Genomic DNA, 22,204 nt, shown 5'->3' with positions numbered 1-22,204 from the left:
CAGATGCCAGCGGAATGATATGAAAAACCTTCTGCATATGATCTAAGTTTGTTCCTATCTCACTCTCTCTCTCTCTCGCTATCTTTCTTGCTCTCTTTCTCGCACATAATCTTGATTTAGCTGTCAACTATTCTTTTCTTCCGTCTCTCAACCTCTTCCTCACTTCTGTTTTCTAATTTATAATTATTTTCCGCTTGTTGCATGTCTGGTCTCTCTCTCTCTCTCTATCTCTCTCTCTCTCTCTCTTTGCCCCTCTCTCTCTCTCACTTCCTATCTGCAGCTTCTTCTGGCCAGCGTTCGAAACTTCGTTCATTTGTGACTTTTTAATTTGACTCCCTTTTGCCCCCACTCTCTCCATCTGCCCTCCCTCTCTCTTCGTACCTTCCTCCCTCACACCTGTTTTGCACCTGTATAAAACAATGCAACTTTAAAACTATTTTTCTTCTCTTTTGGCTCCTTTGTCTTCCTCTTCTTGTGTCTAACAACTGCAACTCTTTATTTCTTATTTTCGTGTCTTTGACGTTGATGTTGTCTTCCCCTTCAGGGCCAACAGCAGAACGCCTCTGCACCCTGCCACAACCCCTTCCCCTGTCCCTGTCTCTCCCACTTTTCTGCTTCCCTTTTTCTCATTTTGGGGGTTTCCTCTGTTGTTTACCATGTTGCTGCTTCGCTGGTTTCGTTGTTGATTGCCGCCTGTCTGCCGGAGACATAAAAAGCAGCAACAACAAATGCAGAGCGGACTATATTAGGCAGTGCTTAATTTAAAGGTACCCTGTAAAGACAATAAGTCTGTAAGAAGACTTTAAAATGATATGGTTAATGTTAGTAATTTTTTCGAGCTTCATTTTTTTTTACCTGCTAATCGTATTGAGGTAACCCTGGTAATCTGTGAATGCTTTGAACTTTAACTGTAACTGAGGGTTACCCTGTAATATGTTCATTTATAAAAGAAAGCTGAAGTCGATTCTCCTTTGCCTTCTATCTGATAAGTAGACGTAGATATTGATGTCGATAGATACCCTGTAATTCTATGTCTTTTATAAATTCAGCTATAGTATATAACTCTACTCATAGATACGCAATAATACTCATTAGCTAACATAATCCATCACAATGGAATCATTGTATATAAATTTTAAGCATCAACCACATTAAAATTCCTGCCCCATATTAATTGCTTAATATTTACAGAGTATGGCAATAGCTATATAAACAACTTCATATATCTAGCAAGAGTTTCTTTTAATTCTCTTTGTGTAATACATTTTTATTGACCCTACACGTGAGCTGGTCGACTATTACAGGGTATTCACGACAGCAACAAGAAGAACTCTCTGCACTTTAGTTCACATTAAAACCGTTACTCATCCATTGCAGCTAAAAATTTCCAACTGAATTTCAATGTAGACTTTTAATGCGGGTCATGAATGCATATTTCATATTCATTTCATTTGTTAGCCTGAGAAAAATCTCTGCTGATTATCATTATCATTACCATTAACATTATCGTTATCATAATCATTATCGTCAGCATCATCAGAAGCAGCAGCTTGTTCTGCTTTTTTAGGCCAACCTTTGAGGCCTCCGGGGGCCTTCGTCTTAAGCCAGACCCCAGTTCGCAGTTTACACATATACTTAAACGGCCACGCCCCCTTCGTTGATAAACAAATAATAATAAAAACTAATAACAATTATATTAACCACCCGCTGCAGCTATATAGAAACGTGTTTCTTTCGCCTTTTGTATGTTATATTGTTATATTGTGTTTTATGCTCTTCTTCTTGAATATTTATTGAAGATTCGTTGACTCACTGCTTCTGTCAGCTTTATGGCTCGAATGCCAAGGTCACGTGGGTCTAGTGCATAAATTCCGTTTGTCTTATAGTGCGTGCGACTATTTTCTCTGACATATATATGTCCACATCTAAACATATGTATTTTTGGCTCAGTCAGCTGTTCGATTTGCTCCCGAAAATACGAAAAATGTCTTATCACAATGCTTTGGCTCTTACAAACATATGAACTTGAAACATTTGCTTCACACATTTCTTACAAATGTCTTATCGATAAAAAAAAACATGTGAACTCATTCAAATCCTTTATAATAAATAACATAAAGTGCGTTGCAATAAATGTAAATATAAATAAATACAAACATATTTCGCTCTCTTCAAGTTCATTTAAAGATCTAGAAAAACTCTGAATTCAAATATTGGCGCGGCACACGCGCAGGCACAGCACACCGTTTGTCTCACTCTAACGCACGCCGCTGTGGCTAAATGCTGTCGTTATGATAAGTTAACATACACTTCGAGTTGTAACTCACTGTTATGCTCAAATGAGCTGTCAGCTGGTCTGTTAAGGCGCCACTAAAACGCCGCTTAACATTATGTTAGCCGGCCATAGCAGAACTCTGCAATTGTAAGCGAGTCGCTGTTAGCAGACGTCTTCGGTCGGTTGTCGTCGCCAGTCGCAAGTTAAACACAAGCAAAATTATAGAAAAAAGTAGCAACGCGCATGTTGCCCGTCGCGTTGTTCGTTTTTGTGTTCGTTACAAATTCGAAAACAAAACAAAACACAGAGTGGAAAGTGGCAAGTAAAAACAGAAACGCGAGTTATTTTTAAAACAACAAATGCAGTTGCAGCAACGCCTCAACTGTTGCTCACTTCTCCAAAACAACAAGAGAACCAAAAAGCAAAAGAAATTTCAAATAATATAAAAATAAATTTTGTGTGCGTCCTGCACTTCTGTCTCTCTATCGCTCCGCGTATTTCTATCTCTTTCGCGCAGAGTGCATTTCGCCGCACAAAAATAAAAGTAAACTCAAAATTTTGAATAGATTTGGAAGTGCTTGAATTAAGTGAAATTATTTGCATAGCAACTGCAGTGCTTGCCAAACTGCGAGCTTGGAAAGTCGTTACGCTTTGACAGTTACTGACCAAAAACAAAAATAACCAAAAAGAAAAAAAACAACACAACAACAACAACAAAACTGGTCAAACGAGTCGAACTACGTGTGTGCGAAGCAGTCGCAAAAAAAAATAATAAAGAAGGCACAAAATAATAACAACAACAACAACAGCAACCACAGCAACAAAAACATTCATAATCATTTGCATCAGTTGCAAGCGACAGCAGCAACAGCAAAAGAGCATTTGCTGAAAATTATAACAATTAACAACAACAGCAACAATTGCTGCTAGAAAAGGCTTAGACACCCACAAGCAGCAATCAATTCAGCAACAATATTAATTATAACAGCAGCAACAATTGCTGTCAAACAAGGAATAGACACCTACAACAGCAACAGCACACGCCCACAGTTCAGAATCTGTGCAGCAGCAACAGCAGCAATAATTGTAGCAATTGCAGCAGACATTAGAATAAAGGCAACAGCTACAACAGTTGTTGCTAGAAGAGCTTATAGAGTCACATAAGCGGATTTGCAAGGTATAAGAGCAGCAGCAATTGCAGCAGCAACAATAATTGCAATATTCGCAACATCAGCAATTGCAGCCAACGCAGCAGCAACAGTTGCAGCTAATGCAAAGGAGATGAGACACCAACAGCACCCACAAAACAGTCACAAAGATTTCATGCAGCAACAAGAATTCTAGTGGAAATTAAAGCTACAGCAGCAACTAGAGCAACAACAACGGCAACAACGGTTGCTGGTAAATGCACACCTACAACAATTGCTCAGTCACAGCAACAGCAATAGCAACAATCAATGCCAACAGCAAGTGTAACAGTTGCAATTGAAGCCTAAGCTACAACAACAACAACTGCAGCAGCAGCAGCAGCAGCAGCAACAACAACAGTTGCAGCAGCAGCAACAACAAGGCAAACACAGTTAAGGTGGCATTTTATAGCGAAGGCGCTGAACGGCGTTGGGTGCGGCAGGCAGTGATGGGGGTGCTCAGGTGGCGCGATCTGCCCGGATCGCGAATGTCGTCGGGCAATCATACAACAGCAACAGCAACGGCAGCAGCAGCAGCACACAACAACAGTAACAACAACAACACAGCTAGCAACAGTCAGCAGCAATATCATCACAACAACAACAACATTAACAACAACAACAACAATCGAGAGGTAAGTTTGTCGAAGGTGTTAAAGTAGAGTGCGGATATGCGATATACAATATATACAGTATACATATGTCTTATATATAGCCGTATGTATGTGTGTGTGTGTGTGCGTGTGGGTTGCTCCTTTTATTTTGCGATACATTTTCATTAATTAAATGCAATTTGGGCGTTGTAATTGGCGTTGTTTTGGTGATGTTGTTGCCGTTGTTGTCATACGGCAACGCTTAGTCAGCAACGTGTTGAACAGTTGCAGAGCGACTGCGTGGGCGTTGTGTGTCCAAAACAAGAGATCAAGCTACAGTTTGAGAGCAATGTTTGGATATAGACCATTATGAGAGGCGCAATAAATATGTTAATTTGGCACATTAATTAACAAGAAACAAGAGCTTTAACAGTCAACAGTAGACTAATTTTAATAGTTTGACAGTCACTTAAACAATATACACTCATGCAAACTATTAAAGTCGAGCTATCTGTAGATATCTCACACAGTTTGAGCAACACAATAAATAACATATTTGTCATTTCGATTGAAACGGTTTTTCCAACTTCACACAAATCACAATAATAAATTGAAGAATAAATAAGAATTGCATGAAAAGTTCAAGACTCACAGATCTGAGTATAGCTGCACAGCTGTTAATTGACTGTTAAAGTTTATTAGTACTTCAGTTCACATCCTAAAGTATAGCAGCCACTCCACTTGGCTTTTCTACATCATTATGCCGCTTAACATGCATTGCACTTCCCCTCTCTACATCATTGTGCAGTTTAGCAATCATTTCACTTCCTATAGATTCTCATTTCAATACAGTTGAAGAAGCACTGCCACTTTAAGCACACATTCGGTTAATTGTTAATGGCCATCAAACTGTTGTGGCCTTTTGTCAACTTTTGTGGTCACATTTCGGCTTATGTGCGGCTTAATGCGCCTTATCAATGAACGCGCGCTCGCGTCACCCGACTTAAATTCTTTTAATACCCATTAATGTAATTTACATAAAAATGCGAGTATGTGTGAGTATGAGTCCATGTTAAGTTGCTTCATTTAAATACAAATCGACAGCAGCAGCAACAACAACAACTACAGCTATTTCCAATGTCTGATAAGGCTAAAGTATTTGTGCTAGGCTGTGCGAGCGAGATAGCTAATGCATCACTCCTTCTACCTACGATACGCTGTTTCTTTGACCTTTTGAATTGAAAGAATTTCCAGGCGGTATTGGAAATACACACTCACGCACACACACACACACGTATTGACACAAATCGCATATAAATCACTACAAACAGCATCCACAACATCGATAGATACCACAACAGTTCCCATTTAAGTGCTGCCAATCGCAGCAGCGAGAAAGCAAACTCTACGTCTGCCAGTTCGTCTATCATCATTATGAAGATTACACATTCATCATCATTATATGTGTGTGTGGAGTGTGGAGAGACAGAGACGAAATGGGCAAATTATGCGATTCTTGTCGCGCTGCTTTTACCTACGCACTTTTACTATGCCCCGTCAAATAGCCGCGCTGCAGCCCACTCGCAACTTCCTCAATGTTCGACTCGCGACTCTCGACTTTCGCCTGCTCCGAGCAAGATTTGTTGATATTTTAGTTGTTGTTTCTGTGTAGAATTATGATTGCCCAAAAATGGGCGCAAAGCACTTAAAGGCCCTGCCGCATAACAGATCGCACGCTCCAATTAACAATACGATTGCAGTTTGTCTCTCTCTCTCTCCGTCTCTTTCGCTCCAGTTTTGTAGTGCAGGCAGCTTATCGACACCTTTAAGCGCCGTTTTCACTTTTGCCTTTTTTCCTAGTTCTAATTCAATTTGTGTGAAGCCAAAAAGGGGACAAAGAAAAAAGTAAAGAACAATCTCTGGAATGCTTATATATTATTTATATTATTTTGTTTTCTTTTATTTCACTTCTCCCCAAGGGGACAAAGCCAATATCAATATTTGAAACATGTTCGAATGTGTATTTGCTCTCTTTTGTTAACTGACATCCAATGGGTATTTGGATTTTAGCAAGCAATTTGCAGCTCAATAAGCAGAGCTATTTATAGGGATGCGAGCATAATTTAGCTGTTCATGTGAACTCGGTAACTCTAGGGCAGATGTTAATGAAACTTTGTATGGATGAAGGCTTTAGCTAGAGGTTTCAAACGTGTTAAAATCATCTTAGATTAATTGCTAGGTTTTATGGAAAACCATCGATCATTAATGGTGTTTTTTATGGTCTTTAGAGATATGTAAAAAACTTGGTTATTAATGTCATTTATTATACTTTTTGACAACTTTTGATGGGTGCGTGATATCTATGTGTAACCCATACGGGTGCATGAAAAAACAAAAAGTACATACATATATTATGTTTTTGTGTGAGAAAAATTATAAATATATAAATACCTATAATATATTAGCATCTTAAAAAAAAAAAATTATATAAATAAAAAATTACGTTTATCATTTATATATACCAAATTTATTTATATAAAATATCTATATCTCTTTATTGCTCGTCATGAGCATAGTTCACCGAAAATATATTCAATATGCTTATCCAAAAATCAATAAAAAAAAAAAAAAAAAAACTTGATCTAGAAAACATAAAAATTATTGAATTTGTATTTTAATGTTTTTAAAATGTGTGCAAAAACATGTTATTATAATGACTATCATATCATTTAGGCAACATGTCATTAATGCATTTTATGTATAAAAGATAAAATCTCTTCAAAATACTGAAATTTGTTTTCTTTATGCAAACCTTGGGTAGCTATATATAAATTAATGTCTCATAACCTGTTAACCCCCATAAAAAAAAAAAAAAAAAAAAAAAAAACATTTAATAATGTCCAATTTAATATACTATTTAGCTAATATAATTTGCGGTTAAAAGATCACATCGTAAACACTTCTTTTAGTTCTTGTCTCTTGAAATCTCTTTTATCCTCTGGAAGCGCATTTCAGCTTCGTCTAGTGAAATCTCTTTAGATGTCTCGTTGTTGTTATTTAATTTGATTTTCCATTTCATTTTGGTTTTGCTTGTTTGTTTAAACCTGGGCCCACATGTGCCACGCCCACAACATATATCAGAGGCGGCTGCCACCATACAGTCTGCTCATTTGATATATAGAAATATATTTATTTTGTATTATTTTTTTTTTTTGCCAAACTTTCGCTTTTTGACTGAGGCAGCGGCATTTAGCAGCCACTTTGTGCTGCCTGCTGTCATGTAGCTTTATCTTTAGCTGCGGCTGCGGCTGTATCTGACAGATACAATATACTATATATATAGATGTATAGATATGTGTATCTGTGCCGCCTACAACGTCCATCAGCTGTTCTGCTGCGGTCGCGTTCTTGTGTAACACACATGGCTGGCAATTTATGCTGTTGCCCACTTTGATGTCAAGGTTTTTCCCCCCAACATCGAAGAACACAAAAAGAAAACCACTTGAGGACAGACTTCCTGCTGTGCGCCGAAAAGGGATCTCTGTAGTATATACATTGATAGATGCACTGAGCGAAAATTTCAATGTGAATTGTGAATTCAAAATTATATGTTTAGAAAATATATAATATATAAAGAGGGAAGTATATAGAAATTAGTTCTAAATATGGATTTTATAAATTTCGATAGCAGAAAATTACAGAACATATTTTTAAATAAAAAAAAAAAAAAATTTAACTATTAATTTTAAATATTTTTTTTCTTTTAAATTTTCAAAGTTAATGTTTTATTAAATAAAATTAAAAGAATAATATTTTCGAAAAATATATTTTGATTTCTATTTTTATGATTTGAAAATAAATAAATTTAAAAAAATTTTCAATAAATATTTTTTGGTTTGTATTTTTATGATTTTAATTCATATTGAATTAATGCCTATGCTTAACAGTTCACATTATGTATGCCAACTTTTTGTTTAGTGTAGCTACAGTGAATATATTTGAAATAAAAAACAACTATAAGTTGGTATATAATTTTTTATAGCTCAAATAAAAGTTTTTATATAAACAGCATTAGCTTTTTACAGTTTATGACACTTGAATTTAGCAAATTAACAATGACTGCCTAATTTTGTAAAGTGTAAGTACAGCTGACGCACACATTGGCTAAGTACAGCTGACGCCCAAGTTGAAAAACCCGCGTCAAGGTCCGCCACAGACACCGTCTTGGAAACGCTTTCGCTTTTTGCTGTCGTTGACGTCGACGTCGTCGTCGTCGTCGTCGTCGTTGACTTAGTTGGTTTGGCTGCCCTTAAATGGTGAGGTCCATGTAACAAATGTCGTGTGGCAGACTATAGTCGCCACCTAGCTAGGTAGCTTGCAGGCCCGCCTCTTTACAGCTCTCACTTGCCTCACCTCTCTTTCGCCACCTCTCCACTCTCATTCTATATATATATATATATATATATATATATATATATTACTTATGCATATGGATTGCAATTGGCTGCAGGGCGCGTGTCTTGCATAATGGCCAACGATTAATGCGTCCCGAGCTCGAATCCTCCTCAGAACGGCAGCAGCAGCAAACGAGGCAACAATAAGGCAACCCATTTTGTTTGGCTGTGACTGTGGCTGTGGCTGTGCCTGTGCCTGTGTCTGGTTAGTTAGTTAGTGATTCATGACTGAGTCGAGTCTCCTCCCGAGCGGGTCTCACACTCGTACTTCCTTGGCCAGCGACCGGATATGCATTTGCCAGTTGAGAGTTGGCATTTTGCATTTTGTATGCTGCTTTATGGTGCTGTTTGGCAATCGTGGAACAGGCGTAATGACAATGATAATGCTGATGATTATTATGCATTGCCTCAGACTGATTAAAAGTGGCTAGCAGAAGGGCATGGCACCATGACACGGGCATATAACAATTATTAACAGCAACTGGCGACGAGTCGAGACGAGAGAGACGTGACGAGACCTAAACGTGAACACTCGCTTCGAGTCGATTGGGAGATCGTTGCAGTGCGATAAGGTCACTGATCGATTATATCGATGCAGTCGCTCGTCGGCCACTTGAGCAGCAGGTATTGATTTAGCTAAAAAAGAGATAAGGCCGTCGAGTGTTTCAAGAAGCATCTTTCAACAGCTGAAGAATAATATATAAATAGAAAACGAAAAAAAAAAACCCTGTTTGGCATGGGTAATATCAATGACAGCTTGTAAAAGGTAGACCCAGATAAGATATGGTACGAGAGTCAATACGGGAATGTATCTATCCATGTATATTTTGAAATGAGTGTGTGGCTAATGATCTTTGTGGATGTCGATGTGAAATCTAAAGAATAATTAAGACAGAGAGGCGACTGGAAATTGAATAATTTAGATGGATGAATTAATTCAACTACTAAAGTGTTTATTATTCATCGTATAGCTGAGAGAAAAATATTTTTAGGACAGATTTTTAGTGGTAAATAAGATTAGAATACCATTGAGGATAATTATAATGATAGTAAAAATGATTATGATCATGCTATAATAATACGAGAAATTAATAATCATAATGATAATGAGATTAATAATGATAATGAATGATATTAATAGCAACAAAGAAACTAAAAGTAATAACAATGACATGATATTGAGAGTCACAATCGTAATAATACTCATCTATAGCAAAATTTGTAATTGTATTGCCAATAATAATGCTAATACTAATGATGACAACAACTTTACAAATAGTTATCAATAATAATAAAAATAACTTATGTAACATTTTTCACATATTTCACCAAAAATATTTGTGCTTTTCTTTTTTTTTTGCCATCATCTTAGCCGATTCTTCACACGTTTTGTCGCATCCCTCCCAAGGCTTCAGACAATCGCACGGCAACACAATCGTTGCCTCTATATAAAAGATATATATAAAATAAAGTTTTGTATACTTCATACTTCATGCTTGACGTCGAGCATATAGAAGACTGCATGCGATATATATGTATGTGTATATGTATAGTTATATGTATATATACATATTGTGAAGACGTTTGTCAAGCAAAATGTGATGACAATGCGGCATTAAAAAGCATGAAAATCAACCCGTTGCTAAAAGCAACAGCAACAACAGCGGCACCAGGAGGGGGCATGCCATATGCTGTTGTTGTTGTTGCTGCTGTTGTTGTTGTTAGTATTATGTAATGGCAAACAGTGGCTGACGGCATTGACAACGCTTTGGCTGCTTTGGCTCTGGTCTGGCTGCATTGTTGCCTGCAAAGAAATGAAATTGCGTTTATGACAAAGAGAAAAGACAATGACAATTCTTTATGCATCGTATTTTTGTCTACTAAGGGTGGCGGATGGCGGGTGCCGGGGATTGATAAACATGCGCTATTAATTAAACAAGCAAAGCAAGCATTGCAACCATTAACGGTAGCTACCTTAACTTGGCCAACAGTGAGGCAAGACTCAGGTAGCCAACAACATACGTAAGTTATCAGCAGAGCAAAGCAGAGATAAGGCTTTACTCACACTCACTCTCACTCTCACTCTCGCTCTGGCCTCTGTCGGCCCTATCTATGTTTGTTTATAAGAAAGGTCTACCTTGGACGCGTCTTTTTGTTATTTGCACAGACAAATTGCATGTGAGATAAAAACTCGCTCGATCCGCGCTCCTTTTCTGATGCCCTCTGACTAATGGCTACCTAACCAATGGGTATTCCGCTACAAAGCATTCAATGTGTTACGCATTATCGGAAATATATGTTGTGTATGTATATAGAGAAAGGTATTTCTTAGTCATGTGTTGGTTTATTCTTGGGTTTCAGACATTTTTCTCTCTTCCAATTCTAATATTCTTATAAACCTAGTTATGATTCATATTGATTATATATATAGATCTATAACTTTATTATCATCTGTGCACAAGTGCGCACTTCAGGAGCTCAAGTGCTTTGTCAGTAGCTCGACATAGCTAAAGTATCTAGACAATGCATAAGAGCTTTGCTTCTTGTCTTTTAACAACATATTTCATTCATTAATCGCATTACTAGGTCTGTCATGCCACTCAACAATTAACTACTTCATGGAGTGTCTTAAAGATAAGTTTGGCTTTTGACAACTCATTTAATATTAAATTCATTACAAATTCTATATCTACCCCAACATATATCAGCCAACTCCTACAGTGAAACATCTCATAGAGTATCTCTAGTTTCGTCTTTGTTCTGCTCATTTTTGGACTTACTAATATTTGTTTAATAGCGAAAAGCCTGCCTGCTCATGTTTACTCTCGCCGACCTCTATTTTATCGCACTATAATTTTGTTGTTTTCTTTTTTTTATTATTATTATTTGCTTTGCTTTTGATTAAACAATTTCGTATTTGTGGCTGGCAGCTGTGTGCCTATTTATAAAAAAAAAAAGAAATATAAATATGTATTTAGAAATAGACATTTTCACGCTGGAAAATTTCTTAGCGCTGACAAATTGTGCTCGGCCGAAATTGCGACAGACGCGACGACGCGTCAACTGTTGACAAATGCATATAAAGTGTTTTATGGCATATGGCGAAATAACTAGCAGGTTCTAAACTGAAAAAAAGTATCTATGAAAAAGTATCTGGCTTGCGCTAGTTGGCTGACTGGCTGGCCTGGCAATTGTAACAATATTTATATATATAGGTATGTAAATGAGTTTGTTTTGTTTATAGTGTTGCGTGGGCAACGGTTAAATAATTATGAAATATTTACGGTAAAAAATAATCACAATACACATGAACACACACACACACACATGCAGACTTCAAGTTACAGTTGCACAAAGTTTACTCGATAAGAACTTGTGAGCTCGTTTTGTTTTGTATTTTCAGTGGCTCTCACTGTATCTAGATATCAGTGTAATTGTATCTTAATGTGTAGAATACATTTATATATGCATATCTATCTATATCTGTATATGTATCAATATCTGTAAATATATCTAGATATCGGTGTATGAACTTGTATCTAATATGCATATCCAGCTTATATTTATTTGTATCTACAGTCATAATTGTATCTATATCTGTACGTGTATTTCTACTTGAATTATATATGCATATACATATATGTATATTCCATACGTATGTAGATGACTATATATGGGTAATTGTACTTCTGTCTGTATATATATCTGTACGTAAAGCAGTAGTAAAGTATCTAAGTTGATATGTTTCAAAAAATATCTTTACCTACATGTTTGTATTTGTCGCCGTATCTGCTCTGTTTCTGTATTTCCGAATGCATTTAACTGACACAACAATAATAATGTATCTGCATCTGTATCTACTCATGTATCATGTATCTGTTCATCTAAATGAAAAATATCCTTATCTATAATAGCAAAGCTGTCGAAATATCTGTAGCCCTAAAGGTATCTGTGTCAGTCGACATATTTGTATCTTATACCGTCATCAGTTTGCTCATTTGTATCAGTAACTGGTTCTGTATATATGCATATCAATATGCATGTGTGTGTGTGTGTGTGTGTGTGTGTGTGTCTCTATTTGTTTGTACTTCTGTATCTGACTCAACAGCTGCTGCTGCCCCAAATGTATCTGTATCTTTTAACTGTATAGCTTGGCGGTAGCTTTTGTCATCGACATTCAACAGCAACAAAAAAGTAAAAGTTGTTTCACTTTTCAGCAACTGACAATAACAAAATCCGCCGCCTTAAGATTCTCTTGATTATATTTGTTGTGGAAGATTTTCACTTTAAATAAATATTTAAAAAGCCCCAGGCCCAGTCACAGCCCTAGTGCCAGCTCAAGCCTCAGCTTCTGCCTCGTATATATCATACATTCAATAAACACTTTCGCTGCAAATATTTATATTAATAACTATTATTATATATACATATCGTATATATATCATCTGCTTTATTTGGGTCGTTGATCGCTTTGCCCGCATGCATAATTAAATGCATTTGAAATTGAATTTATTTTGGTTTACGTTTGGCTGCAAAAACCGCAAATGATTCATTTTTAGCCCAAAAGTAAAATTTTGTGTAAATTATTTTTTAATCAATGCACAAATTTATTTTATTTTACTTTTTAGTTCAATTACTTTGCGGTTGTTATTGTTGTTGTTGGCCTTTACACAGAACTTGGCGCCTTGGCTGCCTTTTCGTTAATTTCGTTGTTTTTTGCTGGCAACGCATTCGAGTTGCCAAATGTTATTGACCCAAATTGAGAAAATGTAAAAAAATAATCACATTCGAAATAGAACCAAGCAAGTAAATAAATAAAAAACACACACGAAAGCTCTGTTGTCGCCAAAATAGTTTTACATATATATAGAAGTATGTATATATATAATATAAATTATAATGACACACGATACGCAGATTTGTACTATCCATGTCAAGTGGCCAATGATGGATAGATTTTTCTATGGAAATGTTTTCTCTGTAGTGCATAAAATATGTCAATTGCAAAGCTTTGAATATAATATATAGAAAATGTATATAAATGCACATTTATGAATGTGCATGTATATATATATATATAATGAACATACATATATATGTATTTCAACTGGCAGCTGTTCAGTGACATTTTCTCGATTCGAGTTTAATTTTATTTGCATTCAAAAATAATTCCATGTCGAGTTCTCAATTATTAAATAATTTTTTAATTATTTTGCAGTCCGTAAATATTTGTTTATTTATTTTTATTAGCATTTCTGTTAACTTCTCTGGTTAACGATTAATTAAAGAAACCTTGACCTTTTTCTCAGCTATATTTTCAGCTATTGGCATTATCTTATCTAAGTTCAATTCAATTTACTTAGAGGGTTTTTTGTAGCTCACAATCTTATCTGAGGCTATAAGATTTACTATTTGTTCAATTCATCAAATTCTAGATCCTTTTTGGGCTGCTTTAATTGCAAGTCTTTATATTTGTTGCTGTCTTTGCTTTACAAATATTGCTGCTTTTGAGATAAGTCTGCATGAAATCTTATCAATGAATGAAATAAAATTGGAAATATGTGTATTTACAAGGAATATTTCTTGGTAATTTGCTATCTTATTGAATACCTCATAACTGTCATTCAAGTCCGTTCAAACAAATTTATCTTATCTGTCAAGCTTTGCCAACTTCCTTTGTCCCACACACATCGCAGTCTGTCTTGCTGCATTCATGCTCCCGCTTTATCTCGCTCTAATCATATCTGTTCTTATTTGCATATTTCAATTATCAGCAGCTTAAGCATTGGCAAATTGTGTCTGCGTTGGGCACCTTTATTTAATTTATTTATTATTTGCTTCTGTATCTATATAGCTGTATGTCTATGTGTGTTTTATCTGTAGCTGTTGCTGTTGCGGTCTAAATTGCCTTTTGTAAGCAGCTGAATCAATAGCTGAAATACCGCCAGTTGCCCAAACTGAAAACCTTGCCTTGTTTTTTTTTCTCCTCTGTTGACAAACTAATTTGCGCACAATGTTTGCTATTTTGTTGTTGTTGTATTTTTCTCGCGCTTAATTAGCAACTTGCTGAGCCTAAGTCTTGAATTTTACTATCAATTAACATAATTGGCTGTCGGAGCTCGTAGCTCTTAGCTCTTTTTTTCCCCCTTCAGTTTTTGCTCGATTATTTGCTCAATATAATTTGCTGTGATTGGAAACGTTTCGGAAAAATGGTTAGCTACTAGCCTCAAGCAGCGTTTAGTTTTTCTTTAGCTTTTTTTTTTTATTTTTTTATTTAGCTGTGGAATGCGGCTCGCGGATTTGGGTCAGAAGAGAAGCGTTGCCGTTGCTTTTTGCCCAGTCGGGCTGCTATTAGCCAACACGGTCTTTGAACTGGCCAGCAGCTCCAACTGTGCTGCTGTGCGTACGTGTGCATATGTGTGTGTGTAATCTGAGCCATGTGTATCATAATTTGCTCAGAGCCAAGCGTCGCATCGCGCGTCGCGCCAACATTTTGTGGGCCAAGCTGTGGCCACATTGCGCATACGCCACGTAGTGCCGAGACTCAAGACTCAACTCGACTCGTTGCTGCTGCTGCTTATCGCGAGTGTAGAATCATTTTGCGGCTGCTTGTGCGATGTCTTTTGTTGCCAGAGCATAGAAAATGCAGCAAGCTTTAGTTGTATGTTGCCAGCTCGTTTGTTTGTTTGTTTGTTTGCTCTGCTAGCTGGCTGGCTTGCTTGCTTTCTGGTTGCCTGTATCTCCGCATTTGTTTTCAATGCGTTTGCTGACCCAGAAAAAAGAAAACTTTCCAGCAGCTGTCGCAGCATGCAACCGCAGTGGCAGCAAAAGCCGCAGCATCAACAGCAGCTGCAAGTGTTTTTGCCCTAAAGCCATGGGTTGGGTGTGGATGAGTGGGGCGTGGCTGCCACTCGGAGCCATCAACAACAACAGCCAGGGAATCCAAGCATATGGCTATGGCATTTGACTTGTAATTAATAAATACTTGGCCTTCTTGATTTATGCGCCACAATTTGAGCCGCATGAAGTCTCCGGCCGCAACCTGTACCTGCAGCTTGCGCAATTTGCATGCTGCAGCTTTGATTGAGCAACTGCAGCAAATTCATTTTGAGCAGCAGTGTTAACAATTAAATTTATTTACTTTTTTTTATGAAATTCTATTTTGTTACATTTGAACAACTTTTCATTTTATTTTTGCGCATCAGCTTTTTATTATTTATTATTCAGCTGTGATGAAAAACTTGTGCTATTAACAAAAATTTACATGCCAGCAACAACAAGCGGATTTTTTTCTATGTCTGTTTTTTTGTTGTTGCCTTTAAACGAGTTTTATTTACAAACATTTGACTTGAGTCGCTTTAAGTGTTTGCACTTCTCGTGTTTAATGAACAAGTTGGTTAGTTTTTCTCCCCTGCCTCTCGCTTTTTCTATATGGCGAGAAAAGGCATGAAAAAGGCGCTGAACGCTTATGTAAGCAAAGCGCTGAAAAACAGTGGCGCCACAACTATAGCTACCCAGTGGCTGTCGAACTGTGTAATTACTGGGCGCTGCTTTAGAGCTTGCTAAATGCCATACGATCAATATGACATTAGGAGTAATTGCTTTCAATTTCAGTTGAATGCTTTTAATGTTTTCATTATCAACTCTGTATGATTGATATTTGAGCATATGGACAATGATTAAAGGCAAATTATTACATTGGTCTCCATCGAAAATTGTAAAATACGTTTTTGGCCTTATCTTATGGAATAAAAATATTAATTTGCATAAAGAATATTTCTTGAGCAACTTATAAAATATACATACATAAATAATATATTTTTTGAGCTGGTTTTAAATTTATAAAAGAAATATTTATTATACAGTTTGTACATAATATTATATACTTTAAACAGGTTATCAAACATTTTTTATTGACAGTTATGAAAACATTATTTATTTTGAAAAAAATTGTATATAAATGCAGTTTATTATAACAGCTGAATAAGCTGCCTGTTAAATGTTGACAGTCATATTAGCTAAATAATACAAGTTTAATCAAATTGAATGTAAGGACGCATATAATTAGAGAACTGAAATTGGCTAACTTCTATAGGCTTTTATAGATTAACAATATGTAGTACATAATGGGCTGAAGCTGATTACTCAGGTGCATTTCAAGTGCTGGTCACTGTATTTACACATGCATACATATATGACTTCAGTATATGCATTAATACTAATAAATATACTCGAGTAATCAACAGCATAAACTACTTCAAGGGCAACGCCTACTTTTCTCCTTGGCTACATCTAAACATTTCTGCAGAATTCGATATCAAAAGTTTCCCATTTTGCATTCTTTATTAAATTACAAATTGAACTCAACTACAATTAACATTTAATTAGACTCTTGTACTTGGCTTAATCATTTATCTAATTATGCTCGCCTTAGATTATGTTCTGCAGTTGCTGCTGCTGCAGTTTCATCAGTTTCGCATTGAATTGCACTTTGACCTCTCCTCGAGCATGAAATGATTGCTGCTGCACTTATTGCCAGGCACTCACATTTCAATTAGTTTCATTTGCCTCGTTTGCCTCAGTGTTCATTCGTTCAGGCAATTTGCGTAAGTGTTTGCGCTTTCGTTTGTCAGTCTTCAATCTGACATTTCTCCAAGTGGCTGCAATTTTCGCTTAGCAATTCGATCGCATTTCGCACTTGTTGGCATTTGCAGTTGGCCAACCTCTCGCTCTTTGACTGATTTTGCTAGTAGGCAATTTCACTTTGCAAATTGACGGCAGCAGCAGAAACAACTTTCATTTTAATTAGCTGAGCGAAATAGCAACAGCGAATAAAATAGAAATAAATTAGAGAAAAAAATGAAAAAAAAAAAAATAGTAAATTATAATCAAAATCAATTTTACAATCATGTGCAAAACAAAATTCCAATTTCAATTCCAATTCCGAAACGCGAGCCAATGGCATGGAAAAACTAACTAACCGCCAGATTCAATTTAGAGCCAAGCCAAAAGGTCAATTAGCCAAGCCAGCAACGACAACAACAACAAAAGCAGCAAATTGACGTATGAGCAAAATGAAAATAAAAATAAAAAAAAAACTATAATCGAAATAAAAACAATTTTTGACTGACAGTCTGAAGTCGATTGTCGAACAGGTGAACGTGGGCGGGGGTGTGGCTAAAGGGGGGAGTACAGCGGCTGGCTTTAACAATTGCAAACCAGTTTACAGTTTTGTGTGTTTGTAATTCGAAAGGCATACAACAAATATTTTCTATTATTGTAGTTGCTTTTGCTATTGTTGTTGCTGTTGTTGTTGCCTAACAACAATTTGAAACGTGGCTAATTACAAAAGCGTTTGTTGCTGCTGCTGCTGTTGATGGTGTGCAAGGTGTGTCCCAAGCTGACGCTTTTGGCCAAGTTAGCTGCCACCCACCACAGCAGGCAAGTCCGCTGCCAAGTGTTTCAATGACAAAGCGCCTGCAAAACTGTCGCGACAGCATTTAGAGAGAGGAAGAGGGGGGGGGACTGAGAGAGAGAGGGAGAGACACTGATAAATATATTTAAAGCTATGCTAAAGATTTAGTAGAAGAGGTAAAAAGAATGAAGAGATTATTAACTCTCAGTTAAGAGAGAGAGAGAGAGAGAGAGAGAGAGAGAGAGAGAGAGAGAGAGAGAGAATCAAAGATATATCGAGATATATATGTGAGTATATGTGAGAGTGAGACACAAACAGAGAAATAGACAAAGAGGCAGTTACAAATAGATAGAGATGGACACAGAAAGATGAGCTATTTAAAATATACTTGAGCTCTAAAGCCCAGTAAAGCCGTCTTAAAATATCTAATATATTAAGAAAAGCGAAATAAATAATAGAAAAGCAAAACTAAATGAAAAAGGCCGACAGACAAAGGAATCGAAGTTAGGTATACGACGACTGGCTTACCTGCCCCTGGCTAATGGACAACATAGCGTCGCCGCGCATTGTTATCCAGCGCTGACGCATGGCTGGGCATTTGAATGTTGCAACAGAAGCCGCCAACTGAGTCACAAATTCAATTCACATCACTTTGATCAATAAATCTTTCTGTAAAAATCAAAAATAGAAAACTTTTTTCAATAAATCTTGTTGTTTATCAGCTAAATATAGTAGAGCAACTATTTCAGCAAGTTCAAATGTCAATGGTAACTAACAAAAAAAAAAAAAAATAAAATAAAAATAAAACACAAAGTGAATATGAGAAAAAGATCACTTGCTAATGGCACAGCAATTTCGCACATACACAAAGATACTTTGTGTGAAACGACACAGATACAAAGCGAGAGATACAGATACAGCCAGAGCCTCAGCTACAGATGCCAGCTACATTTAGCCGCAGTCTCAATTGATTGGCTTTAATTGCTGGCAATTGGCTTTGCTGCAATCAAAATCAACACACAAACAACATCCTGTGTGCGTGTGTATGTCCGTGTTTGTGTGTGTGCAGGACGCGTGCTCTGCGCTTGGTTTCCTGCCGTTGTCTGGCGCCATCATCGCCTAATCACCTACCGACCAGCTCCTTCCACGAACTGCTGAAAACTTACCTGGGTTTTTGGGATTTTTGTTGTGTTTTATTTTGCGCTTGTCCATTTTTTTCTAACTCTCTGTCATGTGTTGTTGTCACGTCCGGAGCCCGAGACCTTCCTGGGCTGAGCACTCGTAGAATATTGTCTTCTTCTCTCCTTTTTTTAAGTGTAACTCTTTTTGGCTAGCCACGCCCCATTTTGTTGGCATTGTAATACGCATTACACAATGTCGCACGCTTTAATTTGTGCTGTCTGTTTTTTGTTTTTTTTTTTTTCTGTTTTTTTTTTTTTTTTTTGTGTGTTTCGTTTCGCTCGTAAAAAATAGTCGAGTGAAATGTTTATGCCGACATTTAGACAACTAGAAATGTGAACTATGTATGTGAATGTATAATTGTGTATGTGTGCGTATTGTTATTTAGCTGCAAATTTACGATCGTTTTGCTGCTGATGATCACGTTTCAGACGGCGCCTGTTTGGCAACCTAATGAAGCCTTAGCAACAGTTTGACAGCCACTCGAAACCGTATGGGAAATTTAATGTGAATATAATTTAATTTGAGTTAGCTCTTTAGGAAAGGCAGGCAGAACAACTGGCTAAACAGTTAACTCTATTGGCTTTTAACTTAAACATTCATAAACTTAATTTTATGACTTGAACTCATTGAAGTTGTTAACAATTTGGGAATTATAACAATAGTTTTGTTTGTTCGAAACGTAAACAAACATTTTTAATTGATTGTCAAACGTGTAGAGTTTCAAATGAATTCACATATCTCATGGGCTGATAAAGTTTCCATAGTTAGCTGACGGCATAATTTATCATTTTGTCAACCAGCGAAACACATTTGCTTTAGCTAGAGAACGCTAATTATGAATATTACGTGAGAATTTAAAAGGGAGAAACAAACAAGCGAGCGAAATAACAAATGTAAATACAAATTTTACGAGTTTTTGTAATATATGTAGTTAAAGTCTAGAATTTTAGCTAATGCAGTAAAAATTTGCTTTATTTTCGATTTCAATGTTCAACTTGAAAATTCCAAGTAATTTTCCGCAATTTGTTTCACTTCTAGTTCAAATATATCATATCTATATATTATCAATAATTTTCTAGCTCACATCTAGTTCAAATATATCATATCTATATGTATGTACATATATATATATATATTATCAATATTTTTGCAGCTCATAACAATGAATACAAATTACACCGAGGCGCTAGCGCTATATCAACAAATATAGACAAACAGAGATAAGCTTTGAAAATAGGTTTTATCATTTATTTGCATGCGCGCTGATAAACGTTGATTATTGATTTAGTATATTTATCGTTATCTTCTATTCACTTGTCATGCTTGGAGGACACACCTCCCCAATGGAGCTGACGCCCACATGGCAAATGACATGGAATGACACTTCATTCATGGCATTTGGCTAATTTGCTTTGGCTGTTCGCCGCCTGTCCGTCCGTACATAGTGAACTAGATGATTATTGAGCGACAATTTTAAAGGCCATTTTGGCCAGAATTTGGCCCGCATGGGCTCGGGCCGCGGCAGACGTCTGAGGTCAAATGGCTTGTAAACCTAAAACAAATGGCACAGTCGTAAAGCCCAAATTTGTTTTGGTTTAATGCGCTTCCGCCACAGAGTCTCACAGTGCCTCCCTGGCACAGAGATTGCGCAACCTCAGGGCCAACTAGCAACAGCTAACAGCCAACAGCTGAGAGCTAAGAGAGCTAAGATAGCAAACGGTAGCCCATTGGGCCATAAATGGGCAGGCGGCGAATGAGCTCTGTGTGCTGCCAGGTGAAAGAGTTGCCTTTTCAATTGGCCAATTCTGTCAGCATGTCAATTGGCATTTATTATAAGACACATTCATTCAAATGTCAGTTGCATTGAGCAACGAGCAGCACCGACAACCCTAAAGACGGCAACCCATACAACTCCAGTCTTCCAGCTGGCTACAGCTCAGCCTCTATCTGTCCATCGTTCATTGTCGTGGCAGCTGCTTTTGGCCGTTTTTCCTCTTTCTGTCGCTGTTTCGGCATCAGAAACCGCCAACAAGTCGGCATGATGTCATAAGCCACACACACTCACAGCGCTCACAAGCAAACTGTTTTAAATGAATGCCTGTCAAGTTCTTCTTCTTGTTCTTGTTCGTGTGTCTTGTTTTGATGATTGTCTTGATATGCTATAGGATAGCACTATTTTTGTTGTTTCACGAAAACTAACCAGCTCCCATTGTTTTAACAAGCAGGCAGTTATACTTAGAGGCCGATAACTGGCAGTTGTACTTTATATATATATATACATATGTATAATCTCAAGACAAAGTACAAATTCTGCCTGCGATTCTATTAAAAATTTGTTCGACGCATTCTATGAATTGTTTGAAAACTTTGGATGCTTTAGCAATGCTATTAGTCATTTTTTTTATTTATTTTTTTTTATTTACTTTTTATTTTTTAAATTTATTTATTTATTTATTTTTATTTTTTGCTATATTTAATTTTAATAGATTTTACTAAAGTAGTTTATATATGATATAGAAATATAGAAACGGATTCATTTTATGAAGTAATTTATTTTATTTGTAGTTATATGTTTTTAATAATCTATAATTTTTTTAATAATAATAATTTTTCTCATATTTTACTCAAGTAATAATTTATAATATAGCTAACTATTATTTAACTGAAAAACTAATTAAACTGCATGTTAGAGTTGATATAGAGTGGGATATATTACAGTCGAGCTCTAAATTAAAGTAACCTACATATATAGTACTCTGTCTATTATATTGTTCTGTCAGAATCTAGTCGCAAATATGGAAACGAAATATGATCCCTGTTGACCCTTAAAGCAGACTCAAGATTGCATCTCATATGTCTGGGTCTATAAATAAATTTGAAATAAGCTATAAAACTTTCTCAAATTTAAATACAATTTAAATTTGCTATATGCATAATTATGTCATCTAAATATATAAGCATATAAGAAACATGTGTCAGAGCCAAACGTAGTCGAAATTGCATATTTATTCCCATATGGCCGTTTGGTTCTTTTCTGGACATGACTAATTTTGGTAGTGCCGTTGGCTTGTTGTCGCTTGTCGCCTGGGCGGTTTCTT

The 22,204-nt window shown here is 36.4% G+C and overlaps 1 protein-coding gene and 1 long non-coding RNA gene across 5 annotated transcripts in view; one reads left to right on the top strand and one right to left on the bottom strand.

Annotated features, from left to right (window-relative positions):
- The window catches only part of LOC6577366 (rap1 GTPase-activating protein 1), a 113,268-nt gene that overhangs the window by 61,737 nt on the left and 29,327 nt on the right, over nucleotides 1–22,204 (top strand). The window contains exon 1 of one of the 4 annotated variants that reach the window (XM_032728375.2): nucleotides 2,432–4,097. The exons of the other annotated variants lie outside the window; for them this stretch is intronic. Coding sequence (XP_032584266.1) covers nucleotides 3,912–4,097 — 186 coding nt within the window. The 5' untranslated portion in view covers nucleotides 2,432–3,911. Of the gene's footprint in view, nucleotides 1–2,431; nucleotides 4,098–22,204 lie in introns of those variants that run through there. 4 annotated transcript variants of the gene reach the window in all.
- LOC26527496 lies at nucleotides 16,436–20,097 on the bottom strand. The gene is made up of 3 exons (XR_001449454.3): nucleotides 19,091–20,097; nucleotides 18,453–18,593; nucleotides 16,436–17,318 (listed from the first exon to the last, which is right to left on the bottom strand). It is a non-coding gene; the product is annotated as an uncharacterized LOC26527496 (long non-coding RNA).

Source organism: Drosophila mojavensis, unplaced genomic scaffold (genome assembly GCF_018153725.1).
Source record: "Drosophila mojavensis isolate 15081-1352.22 unplaced genomic scaffold, ASM1815372v1 contig_36, whole genome shotgun sequence".
In the NCBI taxonomy this organism is placed as follows: domain Eukaryota; kingdom Metazoa; phylum Arthropoda; class Insecta; order Diptera; family Drosophilidae; genus Drosophila; species Drosophila mojavensis.
Note: the sequence above shows the minus strand (reverse complement) of the source record. Positions and strands in the feature narration are given on the sequence as shown.